The sequence below is a fragment of the Talpa occidentalis genome, unplaced genomic scaffold, assembly GCF_014898055.3.
Source record: "Talpa occidentalis isolate TD23 unplaced genomic scaffold, MPIMG_talOcc4v2.1 talOcc4.16, whole genome shotgun sequence".
Classification (NCBI taxonomy): domain Eukaryota; kingdom Metazoa; phylum Chordata; class Mammalia; order Eulipotyphla; family Talpidae; genus Talpa; species Talpa occidentalis.
The window spans coordinates 33988453-34003020 of NW_023601653.1; the positions used below are offsets into that span (position 1 = coordinate 33988453).

Below are 14568 nucleotides of genomic sequence, written 5' to 3' on the forward strand. Positions count from 1 at the left end.
TAATCAATTGCCAGATCTATGAAAACAAGAGCTTGAGCTTTGTGACAAGGCCAAAGGCTAGGAAGATTATTCATGGACATGAAGGTGTTTTCATTTTACTAACATAACCCAATATGTGAATTGTAGCTTACCAAAGTTCTTTGATCACCATTTATTTGATCCTCAGAAAAAAATTTTGACAGGCAGGATAGCTCTCACCATTTTCAGAAATATGACGAGGAAGCAGAATCAAGAAACATAGATTATACTTTCAGGAAGTTTGGGGGTATTTCTCATTACAAATTTCATCTGCAATAATAGACATCTACTATTTACATAGAGATTCTTCAAGGCCAACCATAATATGAGCAAACAGTTCCAGGGAACAATAGTAACTTAAAAACATAACTCCCTAGAGCTTCTCATGTTTCCTTCCTAAATCAAGTATTTGATTCCAATAGCATTAGAATCTGGGAAGATTTAAAAATACTACTCAGAAATAAAGTTCTTTAATTTAGACTGCTTACAAAATGGGACATTTCAATTTTCCCCTCTGGTTTAATCAGACTAACAATCTAAGTTTAATGGAACTTGTATAAGTCAGCATTGGGCACAATCTGCCTTTCTAACATCTGAATCACACTCATGATCAAATGTAGCATTTTTTGTTTGTCCAAATAGCAAACATTAACAAAGTCCCTGGTAGAATTGAATAAATAGAACAAAGAGAGATACTATTGGAGAGAAATTAATTATTGCTCAAGATGTAAAAATCTGATATAAAATGATCTGTAACAGTTGCCTATATCTGTTAAAGTTCATGGTTAGAAATAGTTCTTCCTGCACAATGTCCCTGGATTTACTGCAAAATCATGTTCATGAAGTAGAATGAAGGCAGTTAGAATCTTCTTGGAGGTGCTTTCATTTTATCAATACAACTCAATACATGAATTATGTTTTACTAAAGTCTCTCACCATCATTTCACTTCATCCTCAAAAACATCTCAAAACATATTCACCGTTATTTTAAGGACCAGTGAAGTTCATATAGATTATCATCTAGAATATGGCAGAAGCAAAACAAGAGCCTTGGGCTTCTACTGAATACTTCTAGATTCTTTGTTCATCTCTCTATAGTTTCTCTACATTCCGATATAGATTGTTTTGGTTTATCAAAAGAAAAAAAGGTCTCCTTCTTGTGCACTAGCAGGACATTTGGCCTGTACACATCTGGTCACTTTGTAGAGTCACCAAAAAATAAATATCAAATAATAAATAAGGCCAGCATATACCCAAACAAGTGGCTCAGAGAATAAGTGATCCAGAATGTCAGAAGAGGGAGAAAGAGAAAATTACAATGCTGACTTTTATTCTCCTTAAATATTTGTTTAGGAGAGTAACTTTTTCCAAGTTTACAGTTTTTTTTAAATTTTTTATTAAACTTGAGTCAGTGAGTATACCTAAGTCTTTATAGGTTCTTAAATGATATGTAAATGTAAGTTTTCTAAGCTCCAGTGATGGATGAAGGATGAACCGTGCTTGTCCACACACTTTACAGCACTGTTAAATGAATTAGACTAGAGAAATAATATATTGGGCAATTAGAGTTAAGGGGAAGAGTGGTGTCTTGACTTTATTAGCAGTGTGGTTTTTTTTTTAAAGATTTATTTATGCATACAAGAACTGGGGTACAGGCCAGAAGTGTGGGGGGTGAGAGGATTCACCAGAGACAGAGTGGGGAACAGAACAGGCAGATTGACTGAAGTACACTGCTGAGGGGAGCAGTGGGTGAGTCAGGAGAGGTCTGCTGTGCCATGTGTGTAGCTCCCTGGCTGGGATCGAACTCGTGCTTCAGTGGCTGCGGACAGCTTCATAGTTTGCGTCTTAACCCCTTGTGCCACCAGGGAGGCCCCAGTAGTGATTTTTTTAATTGAATTTTGCGGTGGGGATTTTATTAATATTATCAACAGAATCAATAGCAGTTTCCTATTGAGCAGATAGAGCATAGAGGTGAACTGGCTAAGCTGCTTGAGAGAATACTTTCAGAAATGTGTTCTAATTGTCAAAACAAAAGATACACACATGTGCAATGACAGCTCTAACGGTTTGGGCGGTCTTTTGTTAAAGTATTAAACTACATAAAAACACACTGCTTAGATATGTGTATGCACATGTAAACATATTAACTAAGATTTTGTACTCGTGGAGCTCCGCTAAGTTGGTGAAATTCTACACCTGAAAACTCTGATGGTACTTTTCTCACAATAAAAGGTGTTCTAGGGGGACACCTTTCTCTCACTTTCTTATTTTCATTCCCCCAGACAGAGATACAGATACAGATCATACACACCTATCATTACATAACTCTGCCTAAGCAACACTTTATGATGCGCAGCAGTGCAAGCTACTGTTGTAGGTACTATTGGGGAAAAGATATGATAACTAACCCTCTACATTTTTTATGGCTTTGAAAGTGGATTTGAATTTTAACTCTGGCACCAAGCAATTCTATTATCTCAGAGTTTCCTTATTTTCTCTGTACTTAGTTTAAGTCTATGAAGTAGGAGTAATAATACTATCTATCTTTATGGGGTTGAGAGAATTATTGGGTAACATATGTAAAGCACAGAGTAACTTATTACTGTTATATTATTTTGAAGATCTTAGACTCTAGAAGAGAATATATATGAATATATATTTAAATATAGCTAAGTGTAAAGGGAACAATCAGCAACACAACATAAGTAAAATCAAAATGCTCTGCTAAACTGGTGGCTTTTTTTTTTTAATGTCCTAAATTTAGCCTTGAAACAAATGATAAAACCAAGCAGCGTTGATCATTTTTCCAGGTTCTATAAATACTATCCTCTTTTGCCGCTAAATGAATAATGATGTTTTTAAAACATTTGTTCGATGTAACACAGAATTATATATGGGAGAATGGTCTTGCTTTTAAATTCAGAAAGTTGGCCAGCTCAGCAGAGGGAATTCCAAAATAGGATGAGAAAATAGAATGAATGGTCTCTAAAAGTTCCCTTATATTTCTGAAACTCTATGATTCCATGGTCAAGATACTTGATAAAATTTCCAGAGACATAAAAATAAGACAATAGAGGAAAAAAAAATTTCAAATGATAGTTCCCTGCTTCTTTTTTTCCCCCAATTGTATTTTGAAAAACTGGCCTTGGAACAGAATTAACATTCACCTCATGAAGAAAGAGCAGTTATTTTGAATGAGTAGGGTCACTGAGGGAAGAACTCTATTAAACCAAATCCTTGGGGAAGTGAATTATTTATTGATTCAGTTTGTGGTCTAAAGTCAAAGAGTGTGTTGAGGGAGAATGGAAACCTTTTGTCATAGAGTTTTATAAGGAAAGTAAAGGGGAAAAGGATAGAAAATACATAAGCAGGACTAAATATTGTGTATTAATTGTGGTGCAGGAGGGATGATGAGAAGAATGCAAATAAGGAAAAAAACTCGATTGAAACTTACTAAAAATAATGTTTAAACTTATTGGTTAATGGCAACTAAAGCTGTTATTTTTTTCTAAGGCAGCTGATTTGTATAAGAAGCTCCTTTGGCAAGTTCATGCTTTCTCATTAATTCATACATTTGCTCATCAAAAAATATATTGGTTGGGGCCTCCATGGTGCCACAGGCGGTTAAGTCTCAGCACTATGAAGCTGTCTGCAGCCACTGCGGCAGAGTTCGATCCCCAACCAGGGAGGTGACCCACATGGTGAAGAAGACCTCTCCTGTCTTGTCTGCTGCTCCCCTCAGCAGTGTAATTTCACTAGATCTGCCTGTTGTGTTCCCTACTCCATCTCTGGTGAATCCTCTCACCTCCCACCTGCACCTCTGGCCTGCACCTGAGCTTTTGTATTCATAAATAAACAAATCTTTAAAAATATATATACATTGGTTATTTGTTAGTAACAGCTGTGAGTAAACAGATGAGGTCTCAACCCTGATGAAGATTAGTTCTAGCCATGGAAATGGTCAGAGAGAAAGAAAAGAGGGAGAAAGAGGGCCTGGACAACCAAGAGTGAAAATCCATTCTTTGACTGACAAAAACTTGCTGTACAATCTAGTAATCTAAGTTTCCCCATAATACTCTTTAATAACAATCTGCTGATTTCAGTAGTAAAACAATAGTATTTGTTAAAAGTACAAGTTGTCACAAATAAATGTAGATAAAACTCTAGAAGAGAGAAATTTGAGAATATTATTCTTTTGGGAAAAAAAAAGATGGATGCAGTGTAATTTGGTTGGGGTGGAACATTCTTTCTACCTCCCATGATGGATTGTGTGGTGCATCAACAATTTAAATTACTCCCCAAATTGGACCCTGACTTTAGGATTTATAAAGGAAGTATTTTCAAAAGAGGTCACTGACTAAACAATTCCTTTAATCAACAGTGAGAGGATTTACTCAACTGATGGGGCCAAGCTTTCTTCATGAAGTCTTCTATGGTACATCACTTCCTCGGTCCCCATCACTCAAAAGGGTAAGAGGATCAAATGAATTGTTTAATGCAGATTTTTGGTTTATACAGTTCTTTTTCATCTTCTGTAAAGTGATTGCTAGACTTAATCAAGATTCCTCTGCGTACCATTAGCTAATTTTAGTTTCCTCCTTTTTTATTTTACTTTTTTATAGTGAGTTTGGAAAAGCCCAGTTTTAAGTCCTGTGGACTTCATGTTTTTCTGTTCAAGCCTTGAGGGAAGCTAAATTTAAAAGTAGGAAAATAGTAATTAAAAGTGATTAGGACAAGAAGTTTTGGTGCTATGAAATGTGGACTCAATTCTCCCTGTCACAAGTCGAACCAAGAGGCAGTTTTTGGTTTTGATTATGGCTTTACTTGCTATTTTAATAAACATGAACCAGTATTCAAACTTTTAATATCCTGCTGTTTAACTATTTCCAAAGAGCTATCCAGTTCTTTTAAACAGGCTTTGTTTTAAAAATTTAATTTGTTTGGCTCAGTCTCACCTTAGAAAGTTGTAGCCTCCTGGTAAACTCTTTTATAAGTTGATTTCCAGAATCATAAGCAATTTTTCCCCCTCCCAACTAAGTGTTTCCTCATGTGCCAAAATTGTTGGTGCTGACAGCTTTTCTGCCTTGTTTTATCTGGTTCCCACAGTAAGTATGAGAGACAAACACAAGAATGTGTCCAGCGTTGACTGGATGCATCATGACTACAGTGATACTTACAACTCCTCTAGGAAGCGGAGACTGTGGAGGGGATACGGAGGCAGCTGACTGATGTTGTTCATGCTGAGGTCCCTGGAGAGCAAAACAGACAGTATGTGAGGAGCAGTGGATGCCACAGGAAACCCAGCTGTTTAATTCACACATTTTCAAGCAATACAGTCAAACGAACTCATGCCTTTGCTTGACCAATGAACCACTATTTTGCATCTTATAGCTATTCCTCTTCTCCTACCCTACCCCCAACATTATGGGCTCTCTATCAAATTAAAGACCCTCCCAGGAGCTTATATGGAGTTCAAAATGATTTAGACCATTTGTGGGCACAATAGTAATTCTTCATGTTTAAAATTACATGAGTAGGACAGCAAAGGAAAAAGACATGACTCAACCCTAGACATAGCTTGACTTTGTGTCTTGCTTTAAATTTTGTGACAAAGAGAAATGTCTTCACCATGCAACTCTGAAAGTCCTATTTCTCTGGGACTATAAACATCTTATAAAAACAAATGTTTTGATTCAAAGAAACTTAAAAAAACAAAACAAAACAAGACAAAAAGCCTATTCCCTCCTTCTAACATGTTCCTTTTGCAGGTTCTCAGATTGCATTAAATAAGTGAAATGAACCATAAAACAAGGGTGTAACGTGACCCTTCTCTGTAGCACACTTCCTGCTGGGCCTGCACAGTAGTTCCTGGCACAGGAAACAACAAACCACTTTGGGCAGAACTCAATCAATTTTGTTTTAAGCGAAACTCCATGTAATTAGATTTTATTCTGTTTTTACTTTTTTGTTTCTTTACTGTCTTCCACATAATCCCTCAGTATCACTGGTATATGCCATCTGTATTTCAGCAGCCAAAAGACAGCTGGGTAGACAGATTCTAACAAGACCAACTCAGACTTTATATTAATATGATAGTCAGCTGAAGGTTGACTGAAATGACTCGTTGCTCAAGACTCATTACTCAGAACTAATGCCATTATCACCTCAGGTCGGATGTAGAGAAAAGACAATGAGCTTTTTTGATTGATAATTTTAAAAATGGTTTTAATTGACTTACAACCTTGTGTTGATTTTTATCATGCATAAATATCGCAAAATGATTATAACAATCCATTGCTACACAGGCACGAAATTTTGTGTGTTTTGTGATGAGAATGTCTAAGATTTACTTGTAGTAACTTTTAAATGTACAATACGGTATGGTTAACTAATGTCAGCAAGGTGTACATTTCATTCCCAGGATTTACTCATCTTACAGCTGGAAGTTTGTGTCTTTTGACCACCTTCACCCATTAGCTTTTGAAAATCTGGATCACTTTTGCTACCAAGTGACCACACCCATTGCACCTAAACAGCTGATTTCAGTGACCATACATAGCCTGGTACCTTGATCAACTATTAAATTTTAATCAGTGATGTTAAAAATTAAGGGATCTTCTGGTCCAAGCACTATGGAGAGCTGTGTGGAGATTTCTGGACCTACTAAACATAGAGCTTCCATATGATCCAGCAATTCCACTCCTAGGTATTTACCCAAAGGACACAGAAACATCCATTCCAAAGAGCACCTGCACCCTTATGTTTATAGCAGCACTGTTTACAATAGCTAAGCTTTGGAAACAACCCAAATGCCCAAAAATAGATGACTGGATGAAGAAGATGTGGTACATAGACACCATGGAATATTACTCAGCATTCAAAAAAGATAAACACATGCAATTTGCAGCAACATGGATGGCGCTGGAAAGGATCATGCTCAGCGAAATAAGCCAGAAAGAAAAAGAAAAATACCGGATGGTCTCACTCATAGCAGGAATCTAGAAAGCTTAAATAAGGGACCAGGAAAATGAATCACTATAAGAAAGTGAAAATCAAAATCAACAAAAAACTATGAACCAGAGACACTCTATAGGGGGGTGGAGGGCAGGGAGGGGAAGGATTGGGGTCAAAATAAGGGGGTTGAAATTGTATGGGGAATATAAAAATAAAATTTATTAAAAAAAATTAAGGGATCTTTAAAAAGTCACTAGCACCTACAAAGAAGGTAAGATATTTTGTAAAACATTTTAAAGTATGACTAAAAAAAGAGAATGGTACATTTTAATGTCTGTTAGTAAGTAAAGAGATAGCTGAGTAAAATGCTATATTGCCACATTAAAATCAAAGAATGCCAAAAATATATACACTAAAGATATTTGTATCATTCACAGGTTTAAAATTTCTGAGATTACTGAGATAAGAGACCTAAATAATTAATTAGAAATTTATTTTTTTTTTGTGCAGTTCTCTGAAGTAGCAAATTTGGGCATGCATTAAGCTAATGAATGCAGTTTCTGGATCATTCACAATGACTGTTTAATCTCTGCAATACTTGGTATTTCTCCAGGCTAGTCATTTATTTCTGATTGATATTTCACTTATCCCCTAAGAGGACCAAGACAGTTTTGCTTTTGGAGCATATTTATTAGTGACCTAAATCAAACTGGTGTCAATATCAAGGCAAGGGGTGCAGATAACGCTGACTTTCCCGTCCTTGTGCTTCTCTATGTGATGTTATAGAACATTTTTGTCTATGTACAGAAAACTCAAAATATAACAGGGAAATTTACTTATTGAGGAGATTCATAATCACTCCATATTATTTTAATATTCCTTACTCTGTTTTATTTTTTCATATTTAAAGAGCAGGTTTATTAGAAAAGGGATAGGATAGTGAAAGACACCTGCATAGACACCAGTGGGCAGGAAGAGCTGCCCGGAAAGGGACAAGTTTGCTAGGAGAGGCCTGCATGGTTGCTGGCGGGCGGCCTTGTGGGAGAGTGGCCTCCGCTGAGGGAGGTCCGTGAGGAGAAGCCCCAGCATGGGACAGGTCATGGGCATGCAGGAGGCTGCTGCCCTGCAGGAAGAGAGTTAGTGAGAAGAGGCACATGCATAGGCACAGGTGGGCAGAGGGAGTGCTGCCCTTACTCTATTTTAAACACGAGGATGTAGAGCTTATGTTCAAAACCTTCACTGTTAGGGTTCTCACTGGAACATTTTTGAGAGTGGAACAGCAGAGAGCAGGCATTGTTAGAGTCTAGTGTCTGGGGCTGGAATTCTGGCCTCTCCATTCACTAGCTGCATGATCTTGCTTGGGAAAATTAAACTCTGTGCAGACTTCTTTGTATTTAAACAACTATATTAATCTTTTGAAACCCTATGATTAGCTGTTTCCAATCAGAAGGGAGTGATTTAATTTCTTATAAAGCAGAGTACCTGCCTTTTGCAATAGGAATTATTAACTTTTCTGTGTTTCCTGACATTGTGGTTCCTCTTTGAAAATGAGCTGGTATTGCTCAATCAAGTCTGGCCTACCTGTTTTCTAATACAGGTTGTTTTCTTTTAAAGAGCTTCTAGCAATGCACATAAGCCAACTGCAGAAAATTAATAATAGTAATCTGAAGTAAAATGAGGGCATCCCTGGTGGCACAAGGGATTAAGCCTCAGCACTATGAAGCTATCTGCAGTGACTGCAATACGAGTTCAATCCCCACTGGGAGGTGGCCCACATGGCACAGCAGACCTCTCCTGTCTCTCCTGCTGCTCCCCTCAGCAGTGTATTCAGTGGATCTTCAGTGGATCTGCCTGTTCTGCTCCCCACTCTGTCTCTGGTAAATCCTCTCAAATCCTAAACTGTTGAGATCAGTAAAGACAGCCATAGCCTGGGACCTGTCCTTGGACTAGCAATGCTCTTTTTGTTTTCATGTCAAGAAAGAAGAGGTTTTACTCATAGGACTCTACCCAAAGAACACCTGTACCCCTATGTTTATTGCAACACTATTTACAATAGCTAAGCTATGGAAACAACCCAAATGCCTAAAAATAGATGACTGGATCAAGAAGATGTGGTACATATACACAATGGCATACTATTCAGCAATCAAAAAGGTAAACTTACGGCATTTGCAGCAACATGGATGGAGCTAGAAGGGATCATGCTCAGTGAAATAAGTCAGAAGAAAAAAGAAAAATATCAGATGGTTTCACTTATAGGAGGACTATAGGGAAACCAAATAAAGGATCAGGAAAAAAATAATAACAATAAATAAAAAACAAAAAAATTAACTGGCAACTATATATTGGAGACATCCTGCAGGGGAGGGGGAGGGTGGGGGATCAGAACAGGGGAGGGAAGAGCACAGGGGACTGTGGTGACGGTGCATGGGTGACTTGGTGGTGGAAATTTTACGGGGACTATATCTTAGAGGGGAAATCATGCATTGTACAAAAATGAACAATGATGTAAACTATATGTAAATTATTAAGACAGATGAGGCTTAAATTACTGCTCAGCATTGAGGAGGCTCCGACAGAATGGCTACCAAGTTTTAGGGCAAAATTTAGTGGGAAAACTCTGGGTTAGGAGTAGCCTCTCTACTTGCCCTGGGTTTTGTGCTTTTCCTTTTCCCAATAACCTTTGTGTTCTTTCCAGAAATGTCCTCATGCTTATGCAAATGATTTTTAAACTTTTCCATTTCTCTTCTATAGCTTTTGCTCTTTCTGTCTTTTGGAACACATACCACCTAGGCAGCAAATGAAGGGTTTTAAATCATTTTCAAGCCTGTGCATGATTCACTTTTTAAACTAATGTGTTTCTAAATGTTCCTATTTTGTATTATACTTTGCCCACAATTCAGTTTCCTAAAATTAGTGAAGCCATGCAATGAATTTAATGTTTTCATATTTTTAACAAATTTATTTTTTACATTTTTAAATAACACATTTCATTGAGGTAACATTGGTTTGCAGCATCATGTATGATTCAGACTCTTCAGGTGTATGTTATCACACCCATCACCAAGGCACCCATATTCCTCCACCCCAGTCCATTACCCCCCTCACCCCACTGCCACAATTTGTTCTTCACCCCCTGTGAGTAACCTCAGTTTGCCAAGATGCTGGAATTAATTTTAAAGAACTGGTCACTATATAAAAAGACTTCATAAGACATGGAGGATTCATACCTCCTTCATCATACCAAGATGATCACATTCTGCTAACCCATTTTGGTTCATCTTTGACTCAGAACTGGTCTGTGCTATATTAATGACCATATCCAGAAATCTAGAACAGAGGTTGCAAATTTCCACTGTTTGGAATATTGTATATTGGAATCATCCCAGGAATATTAAAAAATATTGATACCGGGCCTCCTTGGTGGCACAAGGGGTTAAAACAGCACTGCGAAGCTATCCACAGCCTCTGCAGTATGAGATCGATCCCCTGCCAGCGAGCTACCCACATGGTGCAGCAGACCTCTCCTGTCTTGCCTCCTGCTCCCCTCAGCAGTGAATTTCAGTAGATCTGCATGTTCTGCTCCCCACTCTGTCTCTGGTGAATCCTCTCACCCCCCGCACCTCTGGCCTGTACGCCAGTTCTTGTATGCATAAATAAATCTTTAAAAAATATATTGATACCTGAGTTCCATACCCAGAGTTTCTGAATTGGTCCAGTATGTGCATTGGAATTTTTAAAAAGCTTTTCGGACAATTTAAGTGTTCAACCAAAGCTGAGAACCACTGCACAGGAGCCACTCTTAAGTTGTTAGATGAGAAATTTCTAGCTTTGCAATTCACTCAAGATTTAGTGATGAAGGGCCTCCCCTGTGGCACAGGCGGTTGAGCACTGTGCTGTGAAGCTGTCTGCAGCCTCTGCAGCGCTGGTTTGATCCTGGAGGGCTGGCGAGGGTCCCACATGGTGCAGCAGACCTCTCGTGTCTTGCCTGCTGCTCCCCTCAGCAGTGTATTTCGTCAGTCTATCTGTTCTGTTCCCCGCTCTGTCTCTGGTGAATCCTCTCACCCTCCCACGCATCTGGTCTATACCCCGGTTCTTGTATAAATAAATAAATAAATAAATCTTTTTAAAAAAAGATTTGGTGATGAAAGTAGTTGCTTGCAGCATTATTTCATTGACAAATATTAATTAGGCATAAATTGTGGGCACAAGTAGGAACACAGTGGAGAAAATATTCAAGTCCTCCTCAGCTTTTCCCTTTCGCATGTCCCTCTGTCCACAAGATGCCCAATGGTGATTCTACTCCAGAGCTGGCATCTGGAGCTGGCCTCTTTTCTTTCTCCTTGACTTCTATCTCTGGTCAGGGCCTTGTACTGCTCTGATTTCCATGCTTACTGTGCATCCTATTTCTAGGTGTATTTCAAGGTGACTCAAGGGGTCACCTTGAAGTCATCACCACTTACAGCCACTGCTAGTCAATATGAAAGGTATTCCCTTAGGTGGATGACTTGGAAGAGTTTCCCCTCTGGTGGGTGAGGTGATTACTGAAAATATCCTCTTTTTCCTGCTGAAGCTGCATAGAGAGGGGAGAATGAGTTGGCAAGCAGAGCTTGACCAGGAGTTCAGCCCCCTACCGTGGAGCTTCTCTGCAGGCCACAACCCAATTCTCCTGTCTGAGAACGTCTGCTCTTCCTCTTAGAGGCACTAATATCCATAACTTTTTAGATTCTTCAAAAGCTGGCTGAATGCATGTCTACACCTTTATCTTATGCCACTTTCTTCTAGCAATGTGAGCTCCAGGAATACTGAAGTTCTTGTTCCCATTTGCATCTGTCTTTACACATGATTCTCTTTCCCTAGAATGCACTATCTTCTCTATTTCCAAATAACTACTCCTGTGCTCCCCACCCACTACATTCAAGATTTAGTTAAACAGATCCCTTTTTCTGACACAAGCTCTTATCTAATTTAGTTGTTTCCTATTTCAACCTCTAGCCCTTTGACACTTCCATTATCAAAGCCTTGTCTTAGCCTCAGACCACACATGGACCATCCGGATCACTCCCTCACTTACACCCTCCGCTCTCTAGTCTCCTTTCTTTTGTTTTGGTTTCTTGGCAAATCCTCAGCTTGGGAGACACCATAATTCATCTCCTTGCTCTATTCCCATCCCTGGGTACTGAGAACTACTGGAAAAGAAAGACTTACAACTGTGCAGATTAGTGACTATAAATTCAAGGTCTTTGTGGGCTCTCAACACTGCCACACAATCCTGTTATTGTTTTTGCTTAACTGACTCCCACAGGGACTGTTGCCAAAATTTACCACTTGCCTGAAACCTCTTAATCCCATCAAGAACACCTTCCCTCCGACTTCACAGAAATAACCGAGACTTCTTAGACCACCAAGCATGAAGCAGACAAAATTCTTGTTCTGTTTTGTCCCCTCTTACTGTACTGGTCCTTTCCTTCTGGCCCACCTTGCTCCTGGGCCCCGTCCCCTCTAGGGTTCTATTGCACATTCCCCCATGAATAATTCCTTCTATATATGTATTTTCCACCTCTTTCTCATCCCTCTCAATATAATATAGTGAAGTCTTTTCTACTACTGAAAAAGCCAGAATCTTTTATTTTTATTTATTTATTTTTAAAGATTTATTAATTTATGCATACAAGAGCTAGTGTGTAGGCCAGAGGTACAGGGGTGAGAGGAGTCACCAGAGACAGAGTGGGGAGCAGAACAGGCAGATCTACTGAAATACACTGCTGAGGGGAGCAGTGGGCAAGTCAGGAGAGGTCTGCTGCGCCATGTGGGTCAGCTCCCTGGCTGGGGATTGAACTTGTGCTGCAGTGACTGCAGATAGCTTCATTGTGCTGAGACTTAACCCCTTGTGCCACCAGGGATGCCCCAGAATCTCTTAATCCTATGTTTTTCTTTACCTGTCACCCAATCTTTCTTATTTCCTTTGGGGTTGTTTCTAGTCTACAATTTTAGCCTCTACTTCCCATACTCTTTCTAACCCACAGCAGCACAGGCCTCCAACTCTACATGCTAATGAAACTACTCTTCCTAAAGAGACAGTTCCTGCACTATACACACTCTTTCTGGAAATTCTATACTCCGTTGATTTCCAAGTCATCATTCTTTAGGAGTCTTTCCACACTCTCCCAACCTTGCTACTTTATGGACTCCTTTGTGGAATTTTCTTCTGTCAACCACTTAAGTGTTGGTATTCTCTGAGTTCTGCCCTTGGCCTAGATATCTTCAATCTCACCTTCCTGGGAGCTATTACTATTATGGGTTTAAGTATCACTTAAACCTCCATACTCCCAAATCCATATTTCTAGACTTAATATCTCTCCTAAATTTCAGAATCATATCTAACTTCCTTCTGGATATGTCCACTTAGCAATGCACATGCTCAAAATGGAAATAATTATTTTCAATTGCAGACTTGCTTCTTTTTCTGTAAAGTCAATTTCTAGTTATGGACACAAGTATCTTCCAGTCAAAAAGCCCAAATCTTGGATAGTTACCAAGTCTTCCTTCCCCTTTTTCTCTCTCACCACACTCTGCACTGCTGCAGGCCTTCACTGTCTCTCACCAGGACACCTCAAGGTGCCCGCCAATTTATGGCTGTCTGCTACCTGTTACCTCTACTTGCTGCAAGTCTTATTCCTTTTGACTCACCCTCCAAATGACAGCTACAGAGATCTATCAAAAAAAAAAAAAAATCACCACCCTACTTAAAACCCTTCTAATTATTCTCTATCACTTTTCAATGGAAACCCACATTTGTTAGCATTAAATATAAGCTCCTTTACCATTTTGGCATACTGATTCTAATTCATCCCTAAAAATTCAGGTTGACTGCCATTCCCTCCATGAAGTCTCTAAACTCTTTAGTTTAGTGATTTAGTCTTTGTCCTCCTGCATGACTCTGCACGTTAATGGCAACATATTGAAATTATAAGTTTATGTGTCCACCTCCCACAGTAGCCTGTAATTCCTCATGGTCAGTGGCCATATTTTTCATCACAGTACTTCTAGTGTCTGAGTCTTGCCATAGAGAAGATACTCAATGAGTGTTGAATTAAATCCTCTTCACTACAACCTTTCTAGGAGTCTGCTGATAATTTTATCCAATCGTTTTAAAAAATCCGTTTTAAAAAATCATGTTTCTGGGGCCTCCCCAGTGGCACAGTGGGTTGAGAGCAGTGCTGTGAAGCTGTCCTCGGCCTCTACGGCACTGGTTCGATTCCCGCCCTGCTGGGGAGATTCCCACATGGCGTAGCAGACCTCTCCTGTCTTGCCCGCTGCTCCCCTCAGCAATGTATTTCAATCCTTCTGCCTGTTCTGTTCCCTGCTCTGTCTCTGGTAGATTCTCTCACCCTCCTGCACCTCTGGTCTGTACTCCAGTTCTCGTATACATAAATAAATAAATCTTTAAAAAAATAAAAATGAAAAATCATGTTTCTCATGAAATGGTTGCATGACATTTGTGCGAAGTGTATAACCCTTCTGGTATAGAACATCTTTGGGAACAAAACCCACTTTGTATGTGCTCACACTTACGGAATAGTTTCTTTCTTCAAT

The 14568-nt window shown here is 39.1% G+C and overlaps 1 protein-coding gene across 6 annotated transcripts in view; it reads right to left on the bottom strand.

Annotated features, from left to right (window-relative positions):
- Positions 1-14568, bottom strand: part of LGR5 (leucine rich repeat containing G protein-coupled receptor 5) — a 120607-nt gene that overhangs the window by 60386 nt on the left and 45653 nt on the right. For all 6 annotated transcript variants that reach the window (XM_037513983.2, XM_037513984.2, XM_054696226.1 and 3 more), the window contains exon 2: positions 5196-5267. In XM_037513983.2, the coding sequence (XP_037369880.1) occupies positions 5196-5267 (72 nt within the window). The remainder of the gene's footprint in view (positions 1-5195; positions 5268-14568) is intronic.